Consider the following 17,395-nt stretch of genomic DNA (forward strand, 5'->3'; position numbering starts at 1 on the left):
TCACGACAGGTCATGACGTCACCGGGTGATTCATGCATATGCAAAGCTGATCAACCGGGCGTACAATCCAGGCGTCCGTGTGGCGCCTTTTATTTGTCGGTTTTTCGAACGCAGCAACACAAAGCTAATAGAAGCAGACCAAGATGTCCAGGAGGCCTTAGTATAGCAGGCATGAGCGACGTTTGAAATTGATTTACAGGATAGAAAAGGCGCAGTATCTGTAACAACTCTCCGCTGACACATGTACGACGCCATAAAGGAACGGCGGAAGCTGGGAGTGAAAGAAGAGAGGGAGATAGAGATGTCGTAGTGGAGGGCTACGATCCACCGCGCTCTAATGGATTTCGCCTCATCGCGCTTTATTGGTCCAAAGTGCCCTCTAGAATTGCTTTGGTCCTTACACGGTTCTGAAGCAAGCATAACGTGTGAACTATCTAAACGCCCCTGCATCGCCTGTTCGTGACCGTCGTCTCTAACCGCTGACCATCTGTAACCTGCGACCACAATGATCGCTTTCGTCCGGGAGGGGGAAGAGTGTAGGCACCTTGCGTGCATGTCATCTTCATCTGTACATATTCATCATCATCGTTTGTCATCTCGTCGGAGAGAAGACGAAGCGTGAATGAAACGCTGCCGGTTTGTAGCTGCTGCTTCAGCTGGGCTGGCAATAGAAAAGAGATCCTGCCGGTGCTTCCTGCTGTCTCAGAATGTAATAAATATATGTGGTATATATTTTGAAATTATACACATTTACAAAATAAATAAAAATGACGAAAAAATAACACAAGGGTAGGCCACAGTACACATCAAACGGGATCACACCTGCTGGCGAAGTCGGACGATTCGTGCTTGTGTCGGATCAAAGTTGACAACAGGCTTGTTTTTGATCCTTCTAGCCCTGCCCGCGTAGCGTAATGTGCTGAGGGTCTCCTCCAGGTTGCTGTCTGCCGGGCTGATGCAGGCAATCATCACAGTGTGGTTGTTGCCCCCCAAGGAATCTAGAGAAATAAAAATGAACGCGAAGAGGAAACTCAGTGCTAGGAAGTGACGCATCTCTAACGTAGTTACCATAAACCACGTATAATGCTACCTCCAAACGATAGGTTGCCTAGTACACGAACATACAAGGGACATCGAGAACCACGTTTTTCAATTACTTTTAGCAAATATTGGTCCTCCAGGTCTTTTTGGTTATATTGGCAATAGTTCAGTGGCAAATATATAACTGTCGCTCTGAAAGCTATACCTCGAAATATCCCATAAAAAGCGTCCTTGGAAAACAAAGGACAGACCGCCGCCGTCTAGAACTGAATTTAAGCGCACCATGACCTCTCGTATTCGTTTCTGAATTGTTTATTGACGCATGCATTTTGCTCGTAAAATTGGCTGGCACTATAGTTTTACCGATATCCCTTTTCTTGTCTTCTAGCTTCAGAAATCTCCGAATTTGGCAAGGCTCGCCTGAGTGTGACTAGAATTTGGAATTATTTCGACGCAGGCCAATACGTACTCAGCGTCCTTTTAATCACTGTAGAGCCTCCCCACTTTGTAGTCGCCTTATTTTAGTTAAACCCTCGTGGCAATTAAATGCTTCTTATCAGAAATGGTTCCCATTTTTGAGCCAGCTAGGATTTACTTATACCTCCAAACTTACAATGTGCAAAATGAAGGGGCATAAACAATAAAATATGCTTTATCAGCCTTAGTCTAAAACTCACAGCACTTTGTTAGAGGGTCAGAAAACTTTCTGCATATTTCGAACAGTCCCTAATACATCGAGGGAAACATACGTGGTGATCCCATAAAAATGTTACTTGTCCCGTATCAGCCGAAATTTACGGTTGTTTAATGGTATTCAGAGACTCAGACGGCACTAACAAAATGTCTTATCACTGCGTTCTCACCATGGCACGGGTGATGCTGCACAGTTTTCCTCCTGAGTGTACTGTCACACACATTAGAGCGTAGCTGATGTGTATACCATGTTTAAGCAACAGCGGAAAAGGACAGAGACGAGTGGAAGGAGGTACACAACGACGGTGGAGGTGCACAAAGCATTTGTGTACATCCTTCCACTCGTCTCTCTCCTTTTGCACTGTTACTTAAACATGAATGATCACCAGCTAGCCCAAACCTCCGTTCTTCTACAGCTGATGTGTAACCCCTCCCACATTGGTCGCATGCTCAGACTCGCATGATTTTACCATTGCTGTTCGTCGTCTGAAAATTTCTAACACCGGCTTCAACCATTTCAGAATATAGTGTCCCATCTTTCTCCGTATACTCAGTCACTGGCAAAACACTTCCCTGTTACCCTGGTACTTTCGTAATATGCATCTTCTAAGAATGCAATGCCACAAACGCCAAGAGTAGATCGGTGAGCTTTCACCACGGCGCAGCTTTTAGACACACACACAGACAGGCAGCTGTCAGTTGTAAAAAGAGCACATGGTGGGCGCATGGTAAATCCCGCCTAATCTGGAGCAGAACAGTGCAGTTTGCATTGGCGAGTCTCTCATGGACAACACTAGCAAGCTGAAGTCTCGCACAAGTCAACTGCTATGCCTTGCAACTGCAAAGCGCACTAATTTAGTATAGGTACTGCCACTTCTCTCACGGCGAAGTGTGAACAATTATAGACCTTTAGTATAGTAACTTATTGATTGCGGATCTAAGAGAAAATAGGTTAGTGTCCCGTAACTAATCATCCGAGTTGTATTTCCACAATCCCGCTATTGTAAACTGGAATAAATCAAAGTGAAACTCAGCTCTTATTTTTTATTGCATAAGCGACTCGACATTTTTTCATTTATCTAAAGCCGTTTGTATTTAGACATGAGTATAGTAAAAGGGCACCAAAACATAAATACCTCAGGAGATAGGACACCAGGCCTCGAGGGGAGCCCCAAATAACAAAATTTTATTCACCAATATCACGTCAATGTCGTGGGATAAACTTCTGTCTTCCATATTTCCCATTTATGTGTAGCCCTGTCTGTACGGTGAATATGTTGCTCTCGTCAATCTTACTCTGATTTAGCAATGTGCACATATAAAAATCACTAACAAATCAAATACGCTAAGAGTATGGTGCGGTACAATATAGTCGTAAGCAGCAGTGGTGCAGATTGAATGTTTCCTAATATCATATCTGTGTGAATTACCACCGTTCGAGGAAAATAAAAAGGTTGGGCATTACTATTAGGACACCCTTACTAAACACTGACTAACAATACCTCAATCTCACAACACGTAATTCTCGAAATACTTTTGAAAATTTTAGATCAAATGTCATTCTAAATTACAAAAACAAAGCTCTATGAGAAAACCTGACACCGACAATATTAAATTCTGGGCTGTTCAATACGGTTGCAGCGCAGCTGGTTGCTGCAGAATCGAGAGCTTCTCAATACCTGGGAAAAAATACAGCTATAACCCAAAGCAAGGACACAGCGAAAGAAAATAACATCAGTAGTCGCCAGTAGAAGTCAAGATATGTGAAATTAAAGACCTGAACTGGGATAAAAATATCCGTTCGCTGTCAGTGCACTTTACTTAACGATGTTTAAGTGGACTGAGAAAAACAACGTGAAAAATAAAAATTTTTGTGAACCTCGTTAAGGCACCCACGTTTGTCCTGCAGAGTTTGTGGATGGAGCCATGACAGACAAAGGAAGTCGAAAATGTAGTCGTTAAATGCAATCCGCATTATTAACTTCAAGTATTGGTCAAAGCTGCGCTCTCTAAAACTTGAGATGGTGGTGAAGAAAGCAATTATTGTGCGCTGTGCACAGTAAAGTACACAGTATGTGCCACATTCCCAATGCGCAACCGTGCAACCAAGGCATGATCAAAGCCAAAAAATGTTTGTACGTACCCTGAAGCAGCCTCGTCAGTTTAGAGTCTCGGCATGGTACGTGGTGGTCGCCATCGCATAGAGCGCTGATGACATTGCCAAGTGACGAGTGACCTCTGTTGATTTTGATTCCTGTGAACAAATTAGGAGTACACACTCATCCATCTTTTGGCACTGATAATGATATGTCAGCTAAGGGCCAACCAAACAGCTAAAACCTACAACACGATATGATTTGATATCAAGCGCTGTATCTTTGAAAATGAAGCACTAAATTACAACCGTGTGCTGTGATCGCAATGGATAATTTACTATTACACGTAATTCGCTTATCACAAAAGCCATGTAGGACACTGGTTAAGACGTCCTGAGTCTCTTGCGTGAGTAATGAAGCAAAGTATTGAACCTCGTAGAGAAATATTCAACCCTACATGTAGTGTATGAAATCTGGCTTTCAAACCAAATTATCGAAACGTCGACTATAAAGGCTGCATGGAGAACATGGCGGACTACAAGCTGCACAAAAACTGTACATTCTCGTCCAAAAATTTCGATATCACTGGATGTGTTACGGAGCGTAACAGTAGCGCACCCTCATCTGAACTATTCTGCCTGAGTTTGACTACTGTGCCTTTTTACCTTCCAGCTGCTCGCCCTTTCCCAGCATTAGACCCATCCACCAACAACTAGCAGCTTAAACATTGAAACATTGGCAACAAACCTTCCTTGAGCCTTTCGCCAACTGCCTTAGTTTTTCCAGCTCGTTCAGATCCAGCGAGATCCACTGTATGGAAGTTGGCTAGCCTTGTGGAGACACCATCTCCTTTGTCCCGCTGCTCTACAATCATGGTGGAGATTGCGTGAGACCGAGATGACCGCAAGTTCATGTTGGTCGAAGCTGTGCATCGAGATGTAGAGGCATTCTCGAGGAGCTGGATTGTCTCTTCGGGAGTGGTCACACTTACTTCCGTCAGGTTGGCCACCTGTTCATACAAGTTGAAACAAAAGCACAGACAGTGTATCAGCAAGCGTTCGCGCTCAACGTGAAAGCTGAAAATGGGATCAAAAGAAAGAGCGAACATTTCTAGTACCACCCTTTTTTCATCTGAGAATAAGCATGCAAGGAACATTGCACTGTTCAAAAATACCAAGTATAGAGATTTCACCATAAGTTCAAGGCGCGAGACCAAACACTGGCACAAGAAAGGCAACGGGAACGAGCGCGTCGTCCCGTTGCATTTCTTGTGTCGATGTGCGTTTTCGCGCCTTGAACATGAACTCTCACCAACTAGCCCGACAAAACGTTATTTCAAGGTAGATATTTGTTCACAGCCCTTTTATAAGTTTAGGAGAAGGAAGAGAATACGTTTATTGTGAGGCTGAAATAATCTGTGAAAGGAAAGTGGGGATGGCTATGGCGCTGGGTGTCAGACCCCATTCCAAGACGCCATTGGCCGCTGCCACTGCTCGAGCTCTCTGGATCCAGGCCCGCTCCTCCAGGTCCGAGCTGGACAGGAACGCCTTCCAACCCTCCCTATTTGAATGTTATAACTGCTATATTTGTGTTTTGCTTGCAAGCCTAGACCATGTGGGATAGGTTAGCATACTGCCCGCAGAATTTTCACCTACCCGTGAATGCCGGATCCACGTACGTATTTTAGTATGGCGAGATTATAAAACACCCGGTTTGAAACCTTGGCGGCTCACGGGAGCTCCCCCCTGCAGAGGCGGAAATGAGTTTCCATCTTCGCATAAATTATGAGCGGGATTGTTATAGTTGCTGCGGTGGAACCGGATTATTTTAGCGAAACCACGGGTAAGAAAGCTCGGGAACCGCGCGAGCGGTCTCGTGCCCCTCCACCATCTGGCGACCGTACACCCACATTATTTGTTTTTTTTTTTACAAGTAGCTGAATCTGAATTGCTCGTATGTGCCAATAATATTCTGCAGGTGAGTGGCGCTATCGTACCCCGCACGTAATTTCGGCAAACCTGTTGCGAGTCCAACATTATATACGCTGCGTCGGAGTGGGTGGAGGCCAGCGCAATCGCCACTTCCTCCAACATCAGCGCGTCAATAGTTTTTACCGAGAGCCCGTTCACCTGTCTTTCTTCGTGCACAACAGTGATGGTGCAGATGCCGTCCTCGCAGGGGACCCGCTCCATCCACGTAATATATATGTGCCTCTCTTACTGCCATAGTTATTTTGCATAAATGTTGCTCTGCAGGCTTGCAGCTTCCCCTTATTATGCTCCCAATTCATGTTTTTAGAGAGCGGCTTAACCGTCCAAATATTTTCCACATATCCCAGATGTCCAATCTGTTTTCGATGACGGGGAGATGATGGGGAGAAGCCTGAGAATTAGTTCTCTGAGGTTTTGCCTGCCGATGCTGCTCACGGACAGCTTAGAAATATGCTTTGTTCTGCGGGCCTAAATCTACTCCCGTATACTATTATGGATCCCGATTTGGAGCAGGCACTCCGCATAGGTTCTGGCCTGGAGTCCTAGCGCCTTTTTAACCGCCGCCCGAATCACCGCGTCAAGGGTTCCACGGTCGTTCTTCCTCAGCTTGAGATAGGGCGCCACGTACTCCCCACGAGTGACGCCGAACGCCGAAACCAAGCAAACGGTTTCTTGTTCAATACGTACACCGTTCTTGCCGGCGATCCTGCCAATCATCCTACCAATTTCTCCGCAGGTGGACTTTCATTTTTCAGGGTCTTGTAAGTGTTACCCAGGTTATCAATTTGTAATCCCAATACCCGAAGTATGTCCATTTCTGGTATCGGATTGCCGTAAACGTAAATGTGTATGTTTTGTCCTAGATCATTAGGTTTTGCAATCTGCAAGAGTTCTGATTTATTCGAAGCGCACTCCTCTCGGAAGGCTCCCACCATCTGCCCTAAGTTACCCATGGAACGACCAGATGCTAACGTCGTACTCGTAGATGGCGTGGCGTACGCCATTCACTGGCGTTGAGCTTCTCTGGGAGCGCTATGAGGGCAACGTTAAAGAGCAGCGGAAAAGAACAGCTCCTTGAGGCGTTCCCCGTGTTCCCATATCGATTGGCCCGAATTTTTATTGCCTCAGCAATACTACGCCATGTTTCAACCCGTAGCGTAAACCTGGCCGGTAGCCACGTTTGACCTTTACAGCGACCGTAGATGGGCCCCTCTTCAAGCCGTCGGGTAAACCCGGTCGGTAGCCCGCCGCGCCGCGGAAGCAGAAGAAGAAAGAAGGAAGAAGAATAAGAACAGAAAGAGAAGCTACCTCGGCTTTGCTTACGCTACCTACCGGATTGAACTAAAGCTAAACCTCAGCTAATTTTTTTATTGCCCAATCTGATATAAGATTTCTGATTTTCTAAGTTTTTATGTAGCTAAAATATTTCTCGCCGCAATCGTTGCCGTTTGAAATTTTCACTTTTACAATACTTCACGTTTTCAAAGACCATCATCAGGTCCAGGGTCCAAATCGCCCTGTCTCTGAACTCCCTAAAAGGAGATCAATAACTTCCCTATTGATTTGGTGCAGTACATCCTGCGCTGATAAATGTATCCGGAAGCCGAACATGGAGGGCGGCAGCAGCCCATGCTGTTCCAAATAGTCGGACAGCCTTTGCCTTACTGCCACCTCCATAATCTTAACGGTGCAGGACGTGAGAGTGATTGGTCTTAAATTTTCTTTTTTATCTTTATGCCCGGCTTTGGGATGAACATTACTATGGATGTTTTCCAGTCATTTGGTAACATCCCGAGTCCCAGCAATCATTACTGGCCGTAAAATCTTCCAGGGTTTGATCGTTGAGGTTGGCCAGAAGTCCGACCGTTATCATGTCGTCTTCCGGTGTCGTATCTCGCCTCATACTCATTAATGCGGTTTTTATTTCTACGACGGGAAATTCTACATCCTAATTGTGGTGTTTTTTCTCTAGTGTATGTTCTAAATTCCTCATCTTCATCTACGGTCGTACACGAGTATGTTTCTTTTAGTTTGCCGGCGAGCTGTGATCTGTGCCTTTGAAGTTATTGAGTACCCTCCTCAAGTTACTGCTTTGTTTGCCTTTGGATTTATTAGGTTCAATGAAGCACCTCCCTACCCTACTGAAATAACTGTATGGAGCAATAACCTCACATTTTCTCACAAAATCTCATTCAGTTCACATAAGAAATCACATACAAGTCGCATATAATTGCATAAGGTCTCACAGCTTCTTCTACATTATCATAAATTATGTAGGATATTTTATGGTAATTATGTGAACCGTATGAGAGTCGATGCGATTAGATGAGATTTTATGAGGTTATTCCCACGTAGAATTTTTGGTTTTTCAGTAGGGTACTGAAAACATGTGAGGCAATATCCTCACATTTTCTCCCACGAACTCACTTAATTCGCATAAGCAATCACATACAAGTCGCATATCATTGCATAAGATCTCATATACTGTTGTGTATTATTATAAATTATGCGAAATATTTTATGATAATGATGTCCACCGTATGAGAGTCTATGCGATTAGGCGAGATTGTGTGAAGTTATTGCCTGGTAGAACTTTTGGTTTTTCAGTAGGGCTGACAAGGCTCCATGTACTTTTCCTGCTGAGGGTGCCTCAGATGGAATCGCATCTGGATATCCAGATGGTTTTTGCTTGAGATCACGCTTATGTTTCTGCCTGTTTAGTTAGCTGGGAAATTCTAATTTTAAGCTTACAGTTCTGTATTAAGGTTTAAGAGCGCAGCACAATGCATAAGCACTGCATCATTGCTAATGCGGGTACCCCAAAATAGGAGCAGCCTATTATAATCACGTGCCTATATAATCATAGCCGACGTACTTCGAGCTGCACGCTCCTAATCATGCTGTTAGCCCAAAACAATTTAATGCACTAGTGAAGTCTTACCCTTATCGTGCCAGCGTGATCCTCCCGTATCGTCAATGGTTCTCGGAATGAACTTTTGGAGAATAAATCAAAAATATTTTCTTTGTATATCTGCGAGAAAGTAGAAATGACATTAAATCCATGACAAGCCAGTTGTACAACTACAAACCTGATGCCTCCTACATTTAGGTTCAGTTTGTATCTCAAAGGCATGAAAGGAAATTCAGTTGCACTAGAATATTCGCCTGCTTATTCGAGGAATTTGCAGCAAAATAAAGAAAAAACCCTTGATGTAGGTATAACATACAGGGTTACTTCAAGAGAAATAGGCATATACACAGAAAGCAGAGCATAGACAAGTAAAAGCTTGAAGGGTCAAGACTTCAAGCAAATGATTCATCAGCCAGATTTGATGACTGTGCTTGGTTTGCCCACAAAGTCTACTACGATCGCGCTCGAATCAAAACAGAGCTGGATCTTTTTGCCACTCAGATTCCTAAAATAAAATAAACGCCGCTTATTCCGCCTATGTGGTGGTTGTGTAAAAGGTTAAAATCAATAATTCCTTCAGAAGCAGCATTCATGTCTTTTGACGACAAGCGCAATGGCGCAATCTCGTTGTGCGATGCTTAGGAAATGGTCGAATTGTGCAACACATTAGGGAACAAAGCTTCTCTATTTATAGGGGAACTCGTTCAAGAAGCACAACTTGGGAATGAAGTCTTCATCTCAACAAATATATCGGTGACGTTTCACTCATGACCTGATTATCGACAGTGATATGCACATACAGCAAAATAGCTCTCACAGCTTGGCTCTTTAAACTTTATTTTCCATATTTAGTACATTTTCGCGAATTATACGTCTCGTATTTGCTGTCTTGCATACAATGCACTCACCTCGAGGAAAGTAGCTCGCACAAGGAATATTTTCTCTGTGCTTGTCGTGATATGCTTGAAAATATTGTCAACTATCCTGGCGATAATGCCCGCATCGTCACAGCCGGTGTCATTGGACGACGAGCGCGTTCCCATAGTGAACGTCTTTCCTGAGCCCGGTTGGCCACAGGCGAGAACGGTGCCGTTGTAGCCTTGAACATAGAAGATACATTCTTGGTTTCAAACATATTTGCTGACGTGAACTCATTGAAAATGTAAAATTTAATCTAGCAAGTATAAGCGGACGAGGGCCTCATAGAAAATTAGCAAAACGCACGAACTATACCTACAACTAAGAGATGAAAAGGGGGCGCCTCATTTCCTGACAAATTTGGGTATGACGACAATACGGACACGAAGTTAAAAAATTTATAACGTGAATCTGCTCAAAATCAAAGTCCGAGACAGCCACTGCCTTAGCTTAGGCGTGCATGCGACGTGTGATGGAAGTGCACGGTCTGGATGCGATGTAGAGGGCTTGGAACCAATGGCAGCAGTAAGTAGGGTTGTGCGAATATTCGAAATTTTCGAATATCGAATCGAATATCATAATATTCGATTCGTTAAACGAATCAAATAGTGGAAATTGAAAATTACTCGAAACTGTTCGAATATCTTCGCAAATTTTCGAATAATTTTTGAATACTTTTCGAATAACTGGCACAAATTAACGTCTCGGTTACCTCCGACCATTCTCGCGAAGGCAGGGTCAGCTCCGAGCAGGCACAACTTGCTGCCGCAATAAACCTACGCGAGAAGCAGAGATCACCGTTTTAGGGAGCCTACATGCTTCAGCGTGGCCGCGACACGGTCCATTCGCATGGAAACATTCTTAAAGATTGGACATATCACGAATCGCGGAGGCAACTTCTCGTAGTCGTGTCTCTAATCTGCCGAGAAGTAACGCTACATGTTTATTCCCTGAAAATTTCATTCACTTTCATCATCAAAAGTTGAGGTTAAGTTTATTATGCGAGTGGCGCATGACATGAGAGTTGCATGAATGTTGTCAGCTTATGTTCATACATCTTTCCACTATATATCTCAGGTCGCCTAGCGCCAGTTGCAATCGCCTAGCGGCAGCTATAGGGGAGCACGCGAGCTAATTGAGAAAGAACGAAAGCAACGAAAGTCACTGAAAAGAAGAGGACGATGAGGAGATCGCGCGCTCGGCGATAACTAGTTCGAAGAGCCAACAGCAGGAGAAGCGCAACTCTATGGCCTCGGGTTACGCGGACGCAAGTCGGACGAAAGCGTCGCTCAGCCATTCGTAATCTCTGATATATTGTATCATGCAATCTAGTTCACTAAATAAACTCGTTGAAACGTAATTGTTGTAGATAAAAACAACCAGCAACTGACAATGTGCGTAGAGATTAATAGTTGCGTCCCCTAGAGGAGATCAGCGTTTTCCCGTCAGATCTATTACTCCACGAGTTACAACGCTCTACCGCAGCGCTATAACAGCGCTATAACGAATAGTAGAGCGCTCTGTAGCGCTCTACTATTCGATTCGTATTCGATTCGCTGCTTTCACTATTCGATTCGTATTCGATTCTCTTTTTAGCTACATTATTCGTATTCGATTCGATAGCAAGAGTGCACTATTCGTATTCGATTCGGTTTGGAAAAAGTACTATTCGCACACCCCTAGCAGTAAGGCTTTCTCTTTTTGAGAGCACTCCTGATGAAAAAATGATTACAGAATGCGCATTCTTCAAAGAAAGCCCCAAAAAGAATAGAAAATACTTTTGCCTAGGCCCTCTTGGTTTTCAATGCCATACGTCTTCTCTCGTGCACACACCTCGATCACGGCGATTTCAGCTTACAGACGCCTAATAGAAATGTGCAACACGTACTAAACTGTTCAGTTTTGGTACACAATATGATGCATATTATTGCTACTTGAGAAGCGCATTACACTAACAGTGTTTTTGCTGTCTCAAGTTTGAACTCTTGCTGCATGTTGCACTTACGGTAGTTCACCAACCATAGGCAAATGAAACAGTTATGTGGGCAGAGGAAAAAAGGTATTCAATCCTTTATGACTTTTTTGTGTATGCTGTAATTTCATTTATGGCATGAGAGAAATCGAACATTTTTATTGCAAACGCTTAACCACACGCACTCATCAAATTTGCTGGGCAGGCTCAATACCTCGCTACGAGTGGCTTTCAAACCAGCCCCAGGACAAGCTTTGCACGCCATCTCGGTAGCCGGTTTCTTCTCATGCTAAGTTGCCAGACTTTCGAGCTACGCTTCGGATGTCGCCGCCTTCATACGTTCTGACAAGGTTGGACTAAATACGTTAATTAGGACTCCATCCTAACAAAGCCTAAATCACCTGTTACATACTTCGCTAAACCTAACCATACGTATAAAATACGCGAATTAAAATTTAATTCAATGAACGCTAGATCATATATTTATATCCATTTATGCTCTGAGCCAAGCTAAATCACCACTAAATGCTTTAGCTGCTACGCAGAACGTCCCGTGAATGAACGAACCTGGCTCCAAGATCACACCAGGGGCCCTCCTTTCGGCATGGATTGAGAGAAACTGTAACTACATAATTTATAGGCTTAGTTTTACATTCGATGACACTATAGAAGCAGATAAATGACGCTGTTCAGCAGATAATATGCGGCAGCGATATAGTGCCATGGCAAGTTCTACACCGTAAAATGCACCAGAGGTATTTATAGTGAGTTAATAATCCTGGCATGCAGGACATTTACTCTTCCGTTCGCCTGCCAAGGCCTGCTAAGGTACAGAATTTGACTAGTTTGAGATGTTTCAGCTATCAAAGAGCCCATTTCATCTCTTCCATCAATAGATGGGTTTATTGACATGGAAGGCAGAGAGTCCGGCCGGAATGTTTAAAATCTGGCCTGCTACTCTGCCCTGAGGAAGGGGAGAAGAGAGAGAATCAGATGGGTGACGATGTGGGAGAAGGCCTATGGAAAAATTATACAGGAACCATAGTTCGCTTTACAAGCTCGAATCGAGTCTGGTGACGCCCCAAAAACGGCAGACAGCCCGCACTGCCTGGACACCCTTCCCCTTGTCCTTCCAAGCGCACAGCAGCAGCTCCTCCGACAGAGGCCTCTTATCCAAACGCTTCGAAGAAACGGAGAGAGCAGTTCTTTCACGCGCATACATCAAAATATGTTCTGTGTCTGTACCGTTCTTTTAAGACGAAAACCTTTCAAGGATCACGTCGAAAATCTCGCGCACGCGAGATTGGTTCGCCAGATGTGTCCGGCAGACGTCGCAATTGGTTCTAAAGTCGACATAATTTATCCGGCCAGGACGCCGAAATACGTTTTGACGTCGACATAATTTCCCGATTCGGCTACTTAAGACTAGTGCCTATAAAAGCCCAGTATGGTCCATGTAAATCCTTTCAGTTCGCGTGTCAAGCAGAGGAGTCCTAAGACGCCGATGTCACCGACCACGACACCAAAGGAAAGAAACGAAATTATAACGAGTACACAAAGACAATATACAGGTAGAAGAGAAGAGGTTGAAGAAAAGAAGGTGCAAACGCTCTCGCCATTAAGCTCTTAAGTGAAATTAAATGCAATCTTGTAATTTGTTTGTAACTGTGTTTTTGTTGCATCTGAATGTCCATTGAATTTACTGGATAAGAAGCCTCACTGTCTGACGATTGTCTTTGACTCTCTTCACCTCTCAAAATAATAATACATGTACAGGTGCTGTTAAATTTCGTCTCCATTGAAATTCAGCCATTGTGCAGTCATTTCAAGCCACAAAATTTTGGTTATTGAGAAAGTGTTTGCTACGGCTGCAAATACATTACAATGTTTCAATAAGGTAGAAAATGTTTTATTCTGCATTCGGAGATAATGCAAACCAGTGTAATGAGCATGCATTGAACCATTTCTGTTTGCTGTGCGTGTTTCGGAGCTACTCACAAGAAGACATTATTGAAAAATTCCCACCGATTTTAATAAAGCAACTTCTTCACGCATTACTGTTGTTAAGCGCCTTTGTCAGCCGTTTCTTTACTCGCGGATTAGGAGCGCGCTGGCACACATTGGCCATCTCATGCCTTGTGTTGTTGCGGTGCTTCATGATGCTCTACACAGCACCACAAGAACAGATAAGTGGTGCAGGAACACTGCGGTTTATCATTGCTTTTCGGAGCAAGACTGCAATGACCAGCGTTTTGTTCATTACCCTTAAATAAGTTTAGCGTGCGAAAGCTCATTTTCTAATTCATCATGCTAGGCAACAAAATAATTCAGCCTAATTTAGCTATACTATGTTACTACCTTAATAACGTCTTCTAGAAAATCAACCACCTATACGTCACTACCATACCTAGCCACCAAGGCAAGGGAAACAAGGAATACTGGTTTAACAAGATTTGTAGGCGCTTGAAAAATGGCGCTAATCTCTCATTTCAGAAAGGGAGCGAGTTCGTCAGAACCCGACATTATGACAAACGTAGTAACAATTTTGGCACTACAACAATGCGCCAACACCGTTGTTCTCTTTAACGGCCATGCAAGAAAGGTAAATAACGATGCTGCTACATTTTCGTGCCTCCAGAACCAAGTTTACCCGTGGGATAGAAATGAAAACTTTTAATCGTTATTTTAGTGGGCAGGCTCTATATGCTCACCTTCAAATATCCTGGGCAGCAGGCTGGAGACGCATGCCTCGTAGACCTCAGCCTGGCTCGATTCTTCACCGAAAACGTAGTCAAATTTGAACATTTTTTCACCACGTAAAACTATAGTCTGTTCATTCGGCACTGTCCGTGTGCAAACTTGGCACCCTTCCAGTACTTCATTGGACACTAGTGGGCGGCAGCGCACCGCCACTTTCACGGGGATAGTTTTCTCCATTCCGGTTTTGATTGAGCAAGAGGTCTGCAGAGAAAAATGGTAATCAAAGGATAAAACTTTCTCCGAAAGCAGCTAACGAGGAAATGAAAGAGAAACTTTGGAGGTACAGCAGTAGCTTGAAACATTACTACAAAGAGGTGTGCTGCGCATCTGGCATTGCAATGAGTTGCCGCAATTCACTGCAAATTCAAAAATGAGCCGACGCATTCATGCAAGAGCCTCACAAATCCGGTACGTTTAAATTCATCAAGCTTCTCCAGCGCTTAAAGCAGATGAATGCGGAAAAAACAACAGAGAATTGCTTAAAGAATACATCTATGCTCGATTTAAATAAACAGGAACAGAGAGAGGGGTTGAAAGCAGCAACCAGCTGAGGAATCTGCCCGTGCACAACTATGGTGTCGCTTTCATGCTTTTAAAGTGAAAGCTTTACTGGCTTAGTTCCGCGAGTTTCGCCGTGGTCGGCCAAGGCTTTAATTGCGCATGCGCCATCGCTATGGCAACCAGCTGCGTCGGCTCTCCACGCCGGATCTCCACAGCGGCTCCGGGCTCCCGCATAACAACGTGACTAGCCGCAGAGCTTAATATACGCAGAAGCCTGCGCGCTTGGTAGGCAGACGCACCATGGGGGTGAACGTGGAGCGCATGTGGAAGGGCAAATCCAATCTGTTTAAGTTAGGCTTTGGAGAAGGAAGGCGAATAATCTTGGCTAGGCATCTCGGAATCAGGGACACCCAATCCTAATTAGGTCAAGGACCCTTGCAGGGCAAACTCCCGGCAACAGCAGCCTTGGCTCTCCTAGCGCATTGAAGCTCTCGCGTCTCTTAGATGTCAATCATAAGAGAAGAACGGCGAAAGCCTACCCCTCATCTCCTATCATTTGCCTCCCATCGGTAAGCATTGTTACTTCTTTTTAGTTAGTTGCGGACACTCAAGTCGTCGTTTGACGTATTGGTCGTTTCGTAGTCATGACGAGTCATGTCTAGTCATTTTAGTGCTTACGATTCATAGCTAAGCATTTTTACTCATTTCCAATTAGTGACGGTCATTACGATCGTATACTTTTGCATATTCACCATTAGAAGTCATTTTTATTCATCATTAATTATCATTATCAGTCGATAGGAATAGCCATACTCTATCGAGGCCTATAATTTTTATTATTTACCTACCACCAGTAGTCGCTTTAATTCATAACCTCCCTGATCGTGCGCCCGCTATTTGCGAGTGACACATCAGTGCACAGTCGCGATACACAGGCTACGCGCATAGCTTATTCATTTTTAAAACTGCTGGAATAAAACAATGGCCGAGCGAGAACACAGAAACACTCACAAGGGAGCCTAGAAAGGTTTTCGTATTAAAAAAGGTATTCGCATGCTGCCAAGACGTCAGTGACCGCGAGATCCCCAGGTGTTCGAAATGATTCGGTAGTATTCCACTATGGCACACTTTCAGTACCTCCTACCTCTCTTCCCTTAAGGCGAGGTTCTGGAGTGCACCGAGAAGTGTGACAAATACCCCGCCTTTACGTCTTATAATCTGTATGCTGTGCGATCTCAGTGCACGTCAAAGATCCGCAGGTGGTCAAAATACTCTGTAGCCCTCTACTACTGCTCCCATTGGTGTTTTCGTTCCCACATTTCTACTTTCTCTTACGATGCGGTCAGCTGTCCAAGGAGAAAAGTCACCGATACAGTGCCTTTTACTCTAAACCGTAAGGGCCCCGTGTCGCAGAAAATCCGGTACCGGCGTTGTTTTTCTTCTATGTTGTAACGCAAAAATAAAAAATGAATGAAAGAAATAAAAGTAAATGAAAGTACTCCGAACATACCGGGATTTTTCTCCTGTGCTTCTTACTGTGAGACGAGCATGCCACCGATATATCAAAGATCCTCACTATTTCGTTTGAGTAAAGGGGTGTTTTGTGTAAGCTTTGTCACACACTATGTCATTAGAAATGATCTGTTACGGAACTAAAAAGAAATTAAGCAAGTAACAGTACATTTCCGAAAATTTTGCGCATTGCTAACATACAATTTGATGGCGATATGATGCCGGCGAAAACCAGAACTCTATCTAGTACGACTTCTTTAGTGCAGATGGCACCACCACGTAGCTAATGCTAGATTTCTTTGAGCGACACGGTCTAGGTATAGTAAATAGAGAAACAAAATGTGAAAGCCAAATCGCGTGGGAATTCTGCAACAGGCAAACGACCATTGACTATTGTCTAATGTCGCAGGAAATTTATAGCAAGGTCACAAAATTGGAAATAGGCGAAGAAGGGGAGTATAGTCTGGGAAGTGATCATAAACATATTAGTCTGCAGATGGGGCCCATGATGAAAAGATAAATGAAACTTAGACAAAACGTAAACGCAAAATTAAACGACGATCAAATAGCGCAGATAGCAGCAGACATAGAGGAAGGAATAGAGAAAAGCCCCATGGAAGACTGGGATTATGAACCGGTAGAACTACTCATAAGGAGGAAAATTCAGGAGGTTAAAGTAGCAAACCGCTGGAATGGAAAGAGGAAGCCACGGAGCTGGTGGAATAAGGAAATAAGGGAAGCTATTGAACAACGACGGGCTGCTCAAGAGAACATCGAATGGCAAAGAAAGCACAGGTATCTCAGAAGGAAATCGACCAAAAATGGGAATCATATCGACAAAAGAAACTTCAGGTGCAGGCCCTCGTCCAAAGTAAAATAAGGCAGGTTCGGATTCAAGATAACGCGGGAAATTGTTTAAAGGGTGACACGTAGTGAACTACATTACATCAGTTATAGCCGAGTCATTTAAGAGCGACGATAGGGTAATCTCCGCAAATCA

General features: G+C 43.9%; 1 protein-coding gene across 1 annotated transcript; it reads right to left on the reverse strand.

Annotated features, from left to right (window-relative positions):
- Window positions 1-816: 816 nt before the first annotated feature.
- LOC146184004 (chromosome-associated kinesin KIF4-like) lies at window positions 817-14,559 on the reverse strand. Its single transcript, XM_084608470.1, has 5 exons — window positions 14,334-14,559; window positions 9,641-9,831; window positions 4,578-4,839; window positions 3,878-3,988; window positions 817-998 (listed from the first exon to the last, which is right to left on the reverse strand). The coding sequence occupies exons 1-5, from the start codon at window positions 14,557-14,559 to the stop codon at window positions 817-819; spliced, it is 972 nt and encodes a 323-aa protein (XP_084464596.1).
- Between the last annotated feature and the right edge of the window lie 2,836 nt (window positions 14,560-17,395).

Source organism: Amblyomma maculatum, chromosome 7, assembly GCF_055883805.1.
Source record: "Amblyomma maculatum isolate TAMU_Amacu chromosome 7, ASM5588380v1, whole genome shotgun sequence".
In the NCBI taxonomy this organism is placed as follows: Eukaryota; Metazoa; Arthropoda; class Arachnida; order Ixodida; family Ixodidae; genus Amblyomma; species Amblyomma maculatum.